General features: G+C 40.7%; 1 protein-coding gene across 4 annotated transcripts in view; it reads left to right on the forward strand.

Annotated features, from left to right (window-relative positions):
• arhgap36 (Rho GTPase activating protein 36) overlaps positions 1-15566 on the forward strand; it is a 61190-nt gene that overhangs the window by 31246 nt on the left and 14378 nt on the right. For all 4 annotated transcript variants that reach the window (XM_044097683.1, XM_044097686.1, XM_044097687.1 and 1 more), the window contains exons 2-3: positions 3504-3660; positions 9352-9420. In XM_044097683.1, coding sequence (XP_043953618.1) covers positions 3504-3660; positions 9352-9420 — 226 coding nt within the window. The remainder of the gene's footprint in view (positions 1-3503; positions 3661-9351; positions 9421-15566) is intronic.

Below are 15566 nucleotides of genomic sequence, written 5' to 3' on the forward strand. Positions count from 1 at the left end.
AAGATGTAAAAAAAAAAAAAAAAAAGAAAAGTAAAGAATATTTGATGTTCTTATCTTGCTCCAGACTGTTTTTGGTTCACATGTGGAAAAATATCTTGCAAGCCTGGCACAAAATACTCCATTGCTCCGTCTTCCTGTGTGGGTTGGCTGTCATGTGGCGTGAATTGTCTTGTTTCCTACTTCCTGCTATTGACAGCAGCCCATAACTAGACAAGGTGTAAGGAAAGGTTGGGAAGAATGGAAACTCAAAACTAGAAACTGGCTACAAATGGAGTCGGTGCAGAAAAGAAATCTTAAGTAGTGTTTCGTTTATTATGGGGTCATAACCTATTATCACTCTGTTTTGCTGATATATTGTCATCATGAAGGCACACAAAGCACAACTGGGCAACTGTAGACCTGGGATGGGACATTATTGACCTTTACAATAAAAAAAAATGAAAATACGTAATGTCTTTTAGCGATGTTACAAAACATTATGCATCTTCTTTTACTAAACTTCTATAAAACCAGATGTTTGCATCTTTTAGTTCATATCGCCGTGACGAATAAAAGCAAGATAAATGGTGAATCGAAGTTCTTAACACGTCAACCGTACATATCAGTCAAGTTTATTTCTATAGCAGATTTCACCAACAATGTAATTCAAAGGGCTACGTCATAAAAACACCAAGAATCAACTACTGAAACATTAGATTTTTTGTTCCATCATTATAGACATAGATATAGCCACATGTGAAGCACTTTATACTTCTATATTTTTATAAATCTTAAATATCTTGCATTTCTGCTTTAAACGCAATATACTTTTGTATGCGTTTTCATAAACGTAGACGCATACATGCGTATTCGGTAATGAACCAATGTGGAGTTCTGAGTTACTCCATAAAATAATCACAAATTAAAACCAACATCTTAGCCAGCTAAACAAACATGCTGTTTCTGCAGCTTCTAACGGCAACAGTTGCCCCAATATCTCCAGCGTTGCAAACGTCTCTTTCAGGTTATGTAATGCGGCGAATAAAACTGGTTTAGAGGGGAATGCGTAAACGAATCCATTCGCATGCTTCAAATGTTCCAGTAATGCTGGTTAGAGTCTGCAAAAGGCAAAAACATTTTGAAGTTGCAGCAGCGGCTACGACTTGACAACGCCCCGACTGAACCGTTTACAATCAAAAAGAAGGCATTGATTTAGCTCTGCCCATCTGAAAGGTTTGAGTTTTAGCTTTAAAGTATTTGCTTGTTTTACACCAAAACGCTGAACGTTTTAGCAAACACAGTGTCCCTGATGCAGATGTCTTATTTACATTTTGCACGAAATTCCTGTTACTCCTCAGAGCCCAGCAGTTGGAGGAAGGAATCCCTTTTCGCCTGCTGTCACACTGCAGACAGATTTGCATTTTTGCCTGACAGGGTTTGAAAAGTCGGGAGGCGGACATTTCATGAGTTAGTCTGGCTCTGGTTGACCTTCGACTCACCAATCTGTCCACTCAGCACTTTACATTCACCCTGCTCTTTTCAAGATCACCTTCTCTGGTTCACAAGATTGTTTTTAAGCGACATGATTCCAGTTTAAAGTGCCAGTAATTCAGATAGGACATGCCAGATCAGACCAAATGTTTGCCACTTTATTGTTTTTCTTTGCTACATCCCAGAACAAACGAGTCTCTCTTACAAATTAACAAGTTTGCCCAACACGACTTTGGTACTTTGGGTCAAACATTTTAGGTTTCCTCCCACAAACGTCTCACAGTATATATAGCTTGCTGACATTTTGGACTAATCCAAATCATTGATTTTGCCTAATCCCAACTGTGTCCTATTTATATATATGGTCTTTTTTTCTTTTATCCGACACAAAACCTGTCTTGGGACACAAAACTTGTCTAATTTCCTGAACGCTGTCCGACAGCTGGAGCTGTGTAAAACAGCCCCTACTGGAAGTAAACACATTCAGACATAAATTGCTACGAAGCTGGGCTGCTTCTATTAACCTACCTACTTTTCTTTTTATTTAGAGTGAAATGTCTGTCAAAGTGCTGCCACATTTTCATACTTTCATTCCACCGACCACGTGAATATTTAAGAGAGACTTGATTGTGTTTTGTGTGCCCGTAAGCACGCCCAGTGATATGAATGTAAACAGAAGATGTTTGATGGCACTGCATGTTTCACACAATGCATTTTACGAGTTTATGTTCGCGGTTTAAAGTTGGGCGCCGTTTGACCACCATATAAGGATTTTATATACAGTTTATTTTTACCTCTGCAGCTGAGGGACAGACGGCCGATCTGAGTCAGATGCTCCAGGAGCTCGATAAGGAGACGGGAGCTACAAAGTGACATTTACAAGCTCTGCTGACAGAGAAAAGGGAAATTATTTGAGCTCGAAAACGTTCCATTCTGATGATTAATGTTCTTTGAAGGGCGATTCTGTTCACAGAGAAATCATAATCCGTTGTATTTATGGTTTTGGTTGTGTTTGTGTGTGTGTGTGTGTGTTTTTTTATTTCTGTTTATTGGTTTTGATGTGTTTTATGTTTTAGATGTTTAAAATGTGCTTCAGTTCCAGTGTTAAGTGTTCTTCACTAAATTGAAGAGGGAAAACTTGCATTATTATGGCGTTGTCAATATATTCTATGAAAATGATCTCAAAGCAGCTGTCTTATTTATCAGAATATTTCGCTTGCCAACTGTAGTCGGTGTTTCTTTAATTTTGATGCATGACCATCCAAAGAGTCGACTTTGTGTCTCTTGCATGTAAGGAAAACGTGTCGTAGTCTTCCTTCAGCCAGCCTAGTAACAGGTGGGGGAGGGTTAGGGTTAGTAATCTGTGTTACTCTATGCTGCCTGAGAAAGTGGATTTCTGACTCTCGTCACTCTGGCTTCTCGATAAAAGGACTTTTAAACCATTTGGGAGAAGTTGGCTAATCGTAAATCTTGATATGACAACCTTTTAAGAAAAAGTTACTGGTAGAAATATCATTACAACTTTCTGAAGACCTTTCTGTCTGTGTTTTCGTTTAGTGTGTTTTCTAAAAACAGAAATTTGACAGGCACTGATGCTCCGTTCTAAAATGTATTACCAGTTGTGTTGGCCGAAGCGTCGTCTAATGAGAGAAGCAAAACCAAAGACCTCAAGGTCAACAGACAAAGAGCATCAAAATGGTATTTTGCAAAGAATGGCTCAGATAAAAATAAACCAGTGAACAATACCTGCACACACAATTAGCAGGGCGATAACTCTATATTTTGCACCAGAATAGAAGCTCTTGACTTGAAGTTGTTCTCTAGAAAACTCTCACTTTTGTGCTGCGGACGTTTTGAGGCATCAAAGTGTTTGATGGTTGTTTGACCATCTTCTCTGAAGAATTTGATGAACTCTGATTTGTTTCATCGACGTTTTCAGGACAGAAGAGGAACCTGTCTCTGTGATTAATGGCACAAAGTGTGCGGTCTAATTTTTGCAGAGATTTTAGACCTTTTCTCTCTTCTGCTTGCAGGGGGACCACACCTGGGCGACCATGTTGGGACAGAGCGTGCGTCTGCAGCCGGTTCCCATCCAGAGCCTGTCAGAGCTGGAGCGAGCCCGGCTGCAGGAAGTGGCTCTGTACCACCTGGAGGAGAGAGACCTGGACTGTAAGATCAACATTCCCAAAGGTGGGAGGAGGACAGTGGAGTAGCTTCTTGAGCATTCAACCTGAAGCTTGAAACTGATGGAAAAAGTGCTGGTTATAAATCAAATGATCTGGCAGTGGAACTGCAACTTTGTTGTCACTAACAAGCTCCCGTATCTTTTAGAAAATCTACCTGTCAGTGAGGTTTTGTCTTATTTCAATCGTACTAAGATATTTTCACCAGAAACTAGTCCAAATGTACTTGCTAACATTTTGTGTTTTTGCAGTGTGGGCTGAAACACTTTCTTCTTGAGAACAGGGGCTTTTTTTTTTTTTGCTTGGCCCCAGATTTCCACCACCATCATCATCATCATCGTCATCATCCTTTGGGATAAATTCCCAGAAAGACATGGAGAAAACAAGAATCGGATTTTTCCCGTAAATGTCCCATCCTGTTCTTATAAACCGAATTTGGTGTACCGTCTTCGTCTCGTGAGATCAGTGAATCGTTGCAACATTTTATCCTCGGTAAAATCTCAATAATCTGAGCTGAAATATTAAAGGCGGCAGCTTCTTTACATGATCCTTTTTTAAGATCCTGCCAGGAAGAAGTAGAAGACGTAGAAGAAGCCAGTATATTACTGCTTTGTTAGATAACACTGTGACCAAAGCCTCAAGATTAACCTTTCCGTGACCCTCTTATTTCATTATCTCTGCCCCGATGAACAGAAGCAGAAACCAATCAGACGTTAAACAGACGTCATATGATCGATTCATTTTCTTCCCGTCTCGTGACTTTTTGAGACACCTGCGGAAAAAAACAAAACAAACGTTCCTCCATCCAAAGGTGCTTGACTTTGTGGCTGCTGACGCATCACGAGCACTAAGAATCTCTGAAGCGCTTCAGAAGGAAAGTCGAGCCTTCATCCTGGCTCAGATGTTTATTTGCGCGGCATTCCTCCACTTGATGCTCCCCGCTTTGAAACATTGTTTTCATGGAACCTCTTGATCCGCCTGAACTCCAAAGAGCTGAATACACATGATAATAAGAAATAGCTGCTCCAATGCGTCGCAACCGGGTTTTATTTTTCCCACACACACACACCTCACAGACCCGGATGTTTTCTCCCAGGTTTTTATTGAGACCTGAAGGATACAGACAGGATTTTTTTGTTTTTTTTGCTGCTGTGGCCATTAAGCTACTTTTCTCAGACTCCCAACGTTTTCTCAAATAACTAACCAGCTCAACTTTGACCACGTTTCTATTTGAGGCTCGATATACTTCCTCTTTTTCTTCTTTTTTTTTTCAGCTCAATTTATGCGTTTTTCTTCACAGTTTGTGCGTTTTGTTCGCATCCCCAAGGAGAAACTTCAGCGGCCACCCAACTTCACAAAACCTGCCCCGTGTTTGCGTCTTTAAATTGCCCCTCAGGGAAACTGAACCCCAGTGAGTCTCGTTGAATTCATCCTGTGGGAAGAGCTGGAATAAAGAATAATAATAATAATAAAAAAATGCAATCAACCTGCAAACTAAAATCTGAAAAGTGTGGTGTGTATTTGTGCTCATGCCACGTCCTCCAGTACTTTGACTCCGCCTTTGTAATACGCGAATGTGCTTTAATTTTGAAATTTTTAATTCAAAAATTAATTTCACACATTACAGGTTTCCCAGCATTCTATGTTTTGCATACGGTTGAAGAGAGCTTAATAAAAATGCACTTTTCAGATTTTTGCTCATTAATCCCGATACAATTAAAGTTTGTGTTTATCACAGCAAAAACATTTTTTTTAAATAGTTAAAGGGACGGGAATACTTTTGCCTGGGACAACAGCAGAACATCCACACTGTTTTTTTGAAATTGATCAAAAATTAAAAATTAAAAATCCAATAATAACAATCTTTAAAACTCACAGCAGATTTTGGTTCCTGCTCACATTTTCTGGTCAGTGTCTTTCAAAAATGCTCTGCGATTTGTATTGACAGATTTCATATTTTCCAGCCCCAGATTTTGTTGACTCCAGCGGCTTTTTCTAACATTTTGAACATTTGAGTGCCAAACATTTACTGATTTGTGCTTTGCTATATTATTGCTCCAGAAATCATAGCAGAATGCTTCTGATTTGATGGCGTGATAAAGGACCATTTCACAGTTTTCACTCATTTTCTAATCTAAATGTAACTGATTTATTTATTTTTTTAATAGAATTCATAATTGCTTGGCAAAGGGTGAAAATCGCTCAAAAGACCCTGTCTGGATTTTTTTTTTTTTTTTTTTTTTGGAAGAGTCAATACTGTCTTTGGTTTGGAACCAAAATGATTAATGAACTAGACAAAAATGCAAAATGTCCAAATAAATGAACTTTTTTTTTTTTTTTCCTCTGTTATTTCTTTCTTCAATAATAGAACAAATAATAAATTTGATATCGAAGTTAAACACTAAAGACAAACTTTTTCAGCTACGAGAACTCTCCTCATCGAAACAGAACCACCAAAATATTCTATAAGAAAACTCTGAAATGTCTTTTGAGGTTGAGTTTCTGCATTTCTTCCTCTTCCTGTGAGACTCTGTGCTTGTATCATTTTCTGGAAATCTTCTCATGTCTTACTCACAACATTTAAAAAAAATTATGTAACTTGACATCTTTTTCTTATTGGGCCGCAGATTAGAAAGACAAAAAAGAAATCATGGGGGAAACGGATGAATCATTTTCTATTTCCTGTTTTTTAGTTTCCATGGCAATAAAAATGTCAAGTATACACTGATATGTGAAGTAGTGATTAAAAGAAAATAAAGAAAAGAAAAACCAAGCTCTTTCAAAAACCTCTGTTAAGCTATGCAACCTTTACAGTTTATATGAATATATAAAACATGCTTGCATCTTACAAATAAATCATGCGACGGTCAAAAGTTTGGTTAGAAATTGTGTCGATTAAGAATTGGAGCATAGTTAGGAATAAAACTAAATATCTTTACGCCTTGAAATTGTGTCGTATACTTAGTTGTTTTTTTTTATTTATGCACATCTTTTCTTCGGCTAATTCTTTTGGGTTTTTTGTTTTTTTTAAGGAATATTGACGGGATGAAATCTGCCGGTAACTTGAGGTTGCACAAATAATCGGAAACCCGTTAAACAGCAAACCGCCAATATTGCTCCTCTGAGATTTCTAAAATTTTTCCAATTCATCATTTCCCACATCTTCCTTGTCGAACAGAGGCACAGTTCAGTTCTTTGGACAAAACCGTCCTCTGAAGATGATAAGTTTGCTCTAAAGAAGATCAACTTGGAACAACAAAGGGCAACGTGACAGAGGTCATTGGCATCAGCTGGGTGAAAGATTTTTATTTTTTTATGTTTTTTTCGCCTGGCTTGCAGACAAAGCTCTCAGTGAGCGAGTGTGGGAATAGTTTAGCTCTTTGTCTCCCCTGAGGGGGGAAATCTCCGCAGAGCGGCGTGTCTGTTTCGGCCGAGGCTTCGGCTCCCGCCGTGCCGCTCGTCCTCCTCGGGCTTCTGTTGCCTCGCTGCTTCTATCAGATTTCGCTCCATATTTTTGTTTTCTCATATCACGTTTTAACCAGATCCCTCACTGCTGTTTTTTTTTTTATTGGTTGTTGTTGTTTTTGGAGTTCTTTCTCATGAACCCCCTTATTCTTGAGTCTCTTTTCTACCGGGACGACGAGGCTTTCTGGGCCTCGTTTGTGCCGTCTGTTTCTCTCGTTTTAGCCTCTCTCCTTCTCTTAATTCAACAATAATCAAACTCAGAGCGGCAGAGAGGCCAGCAAACACCAGATCTTTCGATGAACTTGTGATGGAGACTTATTTCAGATTAAGAATTTAATAAAACTTGCAGCTGCTATTGTTTTTGTTTTTTTTTATATCGCCAGAGTTATAGTTAGGATATTACGCTGAACCCTTTTGTTTGTTAAAAAACTAACTAAATTAACATCATTTGCACACTAATCCCTGCAAATAATTGCACTTCCAGGGGTTTTTAATCATGTCTGTCACCATGTGTTTGGACACAGACACCAACAACAAATTACTTTCTAGTAGTTCAGAGGGCTTGCAGGAAAACATTGTCACACTCCTTTAGTTTTTCACTTTTGATCACATACTTTCATGTTTTCTTTTTTTTCTCCCTTTTTAGGATTTTTTTTCAACAGACCATCACGTTCACATTCTCTCCAGTTCACGGTGATATTATGCTTGCAGTCTGTCCCACGGAAATCTGAGTAAAGACTGACGTTCATGGCTGGAACCTGGCAGACTTTGGAAAATATTCAGCATCTTTGCATCTCTTGCGTTGCAGTTCATCCTTTTCCTTTCTCAAACTAGCAACGTTCCAACCCACAGACAGATGTTAGGTTGGATTCAGACGATTTCCAGGTATTTATTTGCGCAGGTGCCAGAGCTTAAATCTGTAAAGGCTAAACGAGCGAAGATCAGAACGCTGCATTTCTGCAAACATCTCTCTCTATTTTTTCCTCCTTCTGTGTTTCGTAAATGTACAAGTGCAGCAGCACACATTCGTCAATAGAAAATAAGCCTTAGATGGAGGTGCCGTGTGTTCACTGGGAGGAGCTCTGCACTTTAGAAATAAACCTTAATTTCCTGCAGTCGTGGGAATTTGACCTCTTTATCCCAACAGCTGAAACGCTCTCCCCCCAGCCACCCCCCGCTCTGTTTCTATTTCTATGTCTGCTTTTGAAAACGTCCTTGTCAGTAAGGTTGAAAACAAAAAGAAAGGGATTTTGTTACTCATGTCGCAGGTATTTTGGAAAGCGCAACTGTGGGTAATAAATCAAATCCTTACGTAATCGGGGAAAAGACTAATCCATCCTCGGATTAGTCTTTTCTAAACACCAGACCCCGGGATTCTTGCGCATAAACAAGTCCGAAAAGTGAAACGTGGAGTTTGTAAAAGAGAGCCGACCTGCTTTGAAGCAAATTACATAAGGAATCGGTGAAGTTCCTGTGAACTGACACTCATGTTTCTGCATGAAGCTGTGGGGATACTGCTAGTTCACATCAGATCTGGTGGGAAATCTGATTTGGTTTTCCATCAGATTGAGCAAAAGTAGTGAGATTAAATGTAGTAAAGTTGATTTTTCAGTGCAGAGACTCTTAGCTGGAGCAACTTTGTAAAAAAAAAAAAAAAGGATAGACAAATATTTTTGTCTGCAGGTTTGAGTGTAAAACAGCAGGAAAAGCTGCTTGTGCAAAGTCTAACTTGGATGCTAGCAAGAAGAAAAAAAAAACAGACTCAGAAGACGTGTACGGACCACAACCAGGCAGCGCCGCGTCGGTGAATCACATGAAATCCAAAGTGCAAACATTAAACATTGTCTCTGTGTTTTTCTTGGACCCCTTTTCTTACGCTCACAAAGGAAAACAGGCTGCTTGAACAAACAGCTATGGCTCGTCTGCAGAAACATTCGCCTCTGCCGTTGAGGGAAGAGAAGAAAGTTGTGCTGAGGATGCAGTTTGTACGGAACACCAAAAAGACGCTGGTCTTTTTGGTGTTCACTTCTGTCCCAAAAGACGGCCAGAAACAATTGAGCTTTTCCACTCAGAGGACAGCGCAGTGTTTGTTCTCAACAGTACACAATACCTATAAAGAGAAGAAAGACGTTTCAGACGGTGGTTTGCGCAATCTTTATTGCTGAGATTGAAGCACAGACGATCCGATGGTTAACGTTCGTTGTAACTTTGTTTTTCCCTTTTCTCCCCGCAGAAATACGCAAACGAAGAAAGTCTCTCCGCAGACGGTTTGACTCCTTCTCAAAGGAAAAGAAAGAGCGAGGTAAGTTCTCGCAGCACTCTGACATTAAAGCGGGAAAACACAATGCCATCCGCGGCCATAGGCCTCTCTCCCAAGACGAGCCGTGAACGCATTTCCGCGAATCCGATGTTTACCACAGCGAACGTCATCGTGAAGCACAATGTCCCCTCTGTCCGTTCAATCAGCTTCACCACCGCTGGCTTCCAGTGGCTTTTACTAGCGCTAACCACTTTTGGTCCCTCTTGAAAAACAGTGTTTATAAAGGACGAGGAGGCTCAGGGCTGCAGACTGAATCATGCTGGGTTCCCAGAGGGAGGCATGTGCGTCTTTGTTTCTGCTGGTTTAGTGTAACATAAACTGAATGATGAATGAAGACAGTCACCCGCAGGGCGCTTTTACGTGACGCTGTGTCACCGTTGTTAACGTAACGGCCCGCTTTCTGGAAATAACCACAATACTGTTTAGGTTGTGTCAAAGGGTTTACAACTGAATTACTCAACGAGCAAATGTCCCAATCGTAGTTCCTGGGTTAATAAGCTAACCAAGAAGCTTGGGTAATTAGCTTGGTTTGAAGGTAAACCAGGTTTCTTGGTCAAATTGAGTCAAATTTGGCTTAATTTGACAAATTGAGTCAAATTTGGATGGTTAATGAACTGAATTTAAGCCTAAACGGAGCGCCGGCGGTCCAGCCAAATTTGAAGTACCGCAGAGAGAGTCGGGTGAAAATGACCTGGGATGTGTGACTGACAGAGAGCGGTGCATTAAGCAAATAAGCCAGTCGAAGAAAAAATGTCTTGGCCTGCTCTGCAGAAGGAATTTGTTGACTAAATTAGGACTAAGTTTAATCATATCACAGACATCATCACTTCTGCTGTAGCCTCCACATTAATCCCCAAGCCTTGTTGTATTACAGCCTATATTTGTGAAGAATTTGTGCAAAAACAAAAGATTTGGTTGATTTAATTTGATTTTTTTATTCAGAAAACCTGATGTCTGTCTGGATTGACCGTTTTATTCAACCAGGAAGAATGGTGCTGCCACATAATTGCAGTCAGAAGTGGTGTAAAGACGAGTTGAGGTTTCTCTCTGATGGGTTTCTGAACGTGCTTTGTGTTATCCAGCCACATTTACGAAAGCCAAAGAGTTCTTTGTGTGCCGTTTAAAACCAAGGACTCGCGCTGCAACAATGGACCAGGACGGATGTTTGTGGGTCATGTGTTTGTTATTATGCTGTAGGTCTATCCCACATCCTTCCCACAGTTTTACACTCTTTGCTTTTTCTAATTTTCATTTTTCTGTTGAGCAGCCAAACGGAAAACAAAGACATCTGCGTTGGTTGTGAACGTTAGACGTTTCTGCAGTTCTGTTGGCATCCGCTGCTGCTTTAGTCGCCCTATGTCCGATCCAGCTCCCTTTCCTGGGGCATCAGCCGTTGCGAGCGTGTAAACAGAGGCGGCTCACGCTCATTTGTCAAAATTAGCCTCATTGCCTTCTCTGTTTTCGCTCGTCTCGTTTACTTACCTCCATCGAGCCATGTGACTCGAACCTCTCAGAATGAGATGTTCTCTGGTTTCAGGTGATTATTGCTGCAGGGCGAGATACCATCCGCCTGCAGCCTCTCACACACAGACGCTGCAGCGGCCATGTTGACCAGGCTAATCAAAACACAGAACATGGGGGCCTGCTGCTGCTGAACTGCTGCCTCCAGGGGTCAGCAGGTTGCAGATTACAGTACATGTAACAGGATTAAGCGGTGGCAACCGTAATCTGTTTGGAGAGAGGCTGTGAAGGAATCAGATGTGAAGCTTGTGTGGCGAGCTGGTTGGTACTATAGTTACTGTAATGGGGGGTGGACATTTTGTTGCTGTAGGCGAGATTTTGTCACTTTTGATTTTGAGGGTCTTTCTGCCGTAGCTCCGATTGTCCAAATTGGAATTACACAAATAAATTTGCCTTATAGAAATGTTCCAATTAAAAAAAAAACTCACAGTTTTCGATGAGAAAGTTTTTTGCACTAGGATAATGTCTTTTTTTTTGGGGGGGGGGGGGGGGGGGCTGTATCGAAATTTGTGTATTTTGAAAACTGTAAAAACTGCAATAGAAATACTTTTTTTGCGAGTCGTGATCAACAACCAGATGTTGCTACTGGCGGAAAAGACGAAGAAAAAAACAGGAAGTGGTAGGATGATGATGATGATATTTATTATATTTTACTATGCAGCTAAGGTGGTACAGAAATTGTCACATTAAGAAATTATATTACCTAAAGAAACAACTTTTTTTGGCGCCCCTACACTCCTGGCGCCCTTAGCATTTAGCTGTGCTGCCTGAGCCATAGGCCATCCCTCGGTGTACTTAGAGGGCAACAAGTGTTAAACCAACAGTTCTTTTTAAAGATTAATACCCCAGATGACCCATATCATTACCCGACTGCTGCTGTGGCTAAAGAACAACAGAGGAGGATCCTGAGCAGCAGTGCAATAAATCTGCTGCAATCCTACGTCACTGGAAGAGTCTGAGCTGATGACTGGAAAGGCTCCAGAGGCAGAGGACTCAGATTTATGAACACAAACACAGCTGTCTTCCTGTCTGAGCTTTAGTGTTCATTTCACAATTAATCCCTGCTGCCCTGGCAGTCGAGCAAAGTCAGGGTAAGGCTAATGTAGAAGGAGCTCGTCATCTTTTAAAAAAAAATTTTATTCTTTTTTTTTATTATTATTATGTTTTGGTCCTGAAAAGACTGTTGCAAACCAACTTTAAACAATAAAACGTCAAACTTTCAGAAGTAAAGCATTTTGCTGGAATCTAAATTCAGAACAGTTGTATTGTTATGTAATTTTAGAGAAGCGTAAACACAGGAAAGGTGTTTTTGACTCAGGACATTGTTGAGCCAGATGTTGCTACAGTTACAGCTGCAAATCCTTTTGGGATTAGTTTCAGTCATAGTAGCTGAGGCTCATTAAATTGCCAACTTCAGTTAACCTCAATATGATTGAGGTCTGGCCTTTGACTAGGCCAGCAGGTATGTTTAAGGTCTTCATTCATTTTTTTTAAAGGTTTTATTGGCTCTAGTGGCCTTTATTTGATAGTTAATTGACAGGAAATAAGGTAATGAGAGAAGGGGAAGACATGAGGCAAAGGTCACCAGGCCAGGAATCAAACCTGCGACGGCCGCATCGAGGACTGAGGGCTCCATATGTGGGTTGTGCTTAACCCCTGTGCCACCACAGCACATCCTAAGGTCTTCATTCTGCTAGAAGACAAACTTCTCCACCAGTTTCAAATCTTTTGAAGAAATCTTTAATGTCCTTTTTCAAGATTGCAGTGTAGAAAGCGCCATCAGTCACGGAGCTGCCATCGCCATGTTTCAGTGTGCCAGCAATACGTAATGTTAGTTCTCAACACTTCCTGGCGTTTACTTTCCATTCTTTCTCCATTTTCCACACGACTTGTGGCCAAATGAACAAGGGACTCTTTTTCTTTCTCCACCAGAAAGATCAGATTTGTGGACTGAAGGAATAGTGGTTGAGTGTATCTCGAAAGATTTGCACAAAAAAAAAAAATAAAACAAATAAGAGAGGCACAGGTCAAGAACAATTTAGCACAACTTTCCCTTAAAAGCACACGTTTTCCAACCAACACCCTACTATAAACCCTTTATCAATACAGCCTGCAGCTATTGGGCATCTAAACATCCACTTCATGTCTGTTGGCCGAATCAGTCAGTTGTTAACTGCGCTGCTTCCTGAACAAGCAAACAGCTCGAGAGCAAACAGCTGAACACATCAACGTGATTATTTTGCTAGTAATTACAGCTAAAAGAGAGACGGCACCATGGATGGTCAGTCCACCAATAAACATCAACACTGAGGAAGAAGCGCAGGCTTACTGAACAACAGTCTGAAGCCTCTTCCTGTTGGTGGGGAAGAGAGACGAAGGGTTCGCTACGCCGCTGCCAGTGTTTATGGAAAGCAGTTCTTCCTTACCGTTACTAAATACATGCTCTGACTCAGCTGATGATGTCGATAAGAAGCAAATGTGGTCATTAGTGCGGAGGAAATTCCTGAAGTGTGGGAAGCACATGATCTACTTTTTAAAACAAAAAAATCACTAGAAAAGGTTTTATTGTCTCCTACTTTGACCGTTTTCTCAATGTGTGGCACAGAAACTTGCCACAAAAGCTCGTAGAACGTAACAAAAGAATTCCCATGTTCAAACTAAGCATCATTTATTGTTTTAAGTTCTTAAAACTTACACAGAGACGCGTGCATATCACAGCAACGCACAAAGAAAATCACCCAAACGCTTGTCTGCACACGTCATACATTATTTTACTTAAAGATAAAACCAGATCAGGACTAATGAACAAAAATGATCAGCTGAATGATTGTCTACCAGACTGACCTCCTGTAATATTGGTGGTTATGCAAATCAGTAGAACAGTACCAGAAGACTATTTCTTACTAATTTGGATACTATTAAATATAATGAAGGCGTAGACTCATGCTATTATAATTAAAGTTTTTGGTGGCGGGTGAAAAATCCTGTTCACCTTCCATTCCTGATTAGCAGCTAATCAGAAAGCTGTGGCGTCAGTCTTCATTTAAGTCACCTTGCACCATTACCTTATCACTGAATCGCATTTATTTGTGTTGCAACAAAGGCATGAAGCATTTCTGCGTCCTACAAAGGCAAACCCAAACAAACCCTTGGGAACCCCCTGCGCCCCGGGGTGAGGGGCTTTGTAAAGCAGATGTTAGTAGAAGTGGAAAGTTGTGTTTGTTGGGGAGCAGCAAACACAACTTTGAGTTGTTGACGCTGTCATTGGCCGACTTTGTTGAACTGATAGTATTGCCACCTGTCACAGAAACAGAGCTGGGGGATAAAGTTGGAAACAGACTTTTTTTTTCATACCGATCCACATCTGGAAAATGTTTCAGTGAAGTTCCTAATATTTTCTAGACTATGTGGGGACTCAAGTAAACCCAAACTGGGCTGTGGGAAAGTATTTTCCCCCTTAGATTTCATCTCTGTTTGGTTGTTCTTAACTCTTTTAGATAGATGTGTTTATGTCATTGAACGATTGAGGAAATACAAAGAGCAGCCAGTTTCAGTCACTGGCAAAGAGTGTTTTGGACACTAGACCTCTACAAAATTTAAATGACGTCTGACAATAATTCGTTCTGCGTGTTGCTATTGGAATCAAATGGTGCAGACTACATAAATAATCACTGCTGATTCATGAATTTACAACAAGGCGGTTTCATATTCCACATTGGTCTGAATAGCTTTTCCCCTTCATGACTCAAAATAATCATTTGAAAACTGCCTTTTGTATTTAATCGGGTAAAAAGGAAACTAAGAAAACCTTTTTGTGGGGTAAATCCTGCGTCATCGTGGCCTCATGCTAGTCTAGCTCCAGTGACCATTAGCATGTTCCACGGCAACAAGCAGCCTGCCATCAGAACCAGGAGGTTATCTGTGGTGTGACCTCTGACCAGCGTACGTGTGGAGGAGGGGTGAGCTGAGTCACTTCAGCCTGAAAGTAAACAGCATTGAAGGGAAAACGGGGCCTGAGTTATTGAGAGTTAAAGTTCAAACCGGAAGCGTTGAAATAGATTTGAAGGAAAAGGGGAAAGAAAAAGAAATTTACTTTGAATTTCACTGCGTTGTGCCTTATGTTCCATGAAGGATTGGGAAACCTGCAGAAACTTCAGACAAAACAAAACTGGCTTTTTTTCTTTTTCTTTTTTTTTTACGCACGTTTAATAAAAAAACAACTTCGTCCAAGTTTCATTCTTATCATTCCTAAGTTTCTTTTGCCGTCTTCATTGATGATCTTGGGACGCCTTCAGCCAAACTGCTGAGAGCAGAAGTCTGTGCAGTTATTTAAGGCTCAGTCAATCCCATATATTTAAGGATTTACGTGGCCTCCTTCCAGTCCCTCTCCGCCCTGCGACCTGGTTGCCGGGTGTTGGCGCACGTGGGCGTCGCCTGGTGGCCCATGTGTTTTTCATTCAGGCTATCGTGTGCTGCTTCACGGTTCTCTGAGTGCCAGAGTGAATAGACGGAGCGAGGGTAATCTCCTCACCGTTTGCTACCTCGTGCATTTTTAACGGCTCAGGTATAGAAGTGATTCGGTTCTGTCAAGTGCTCGGCTTGTTGAG

This window comes from Gambusia affinis, linkage group LG18, assembly GCF_019740435.1.
Source record: "Gambusia affinis linkage group LG18, SWU_Gaff_1.0, whole genome shotgun sequence".
Taxonomy (NCBI): domain Eukaryota; kingdom Metazoa; phylum Chordata; class Actinopteri; order Cyprinodontiformes; family Poeciliidae; genus Gambusia; species Gambusia affinis.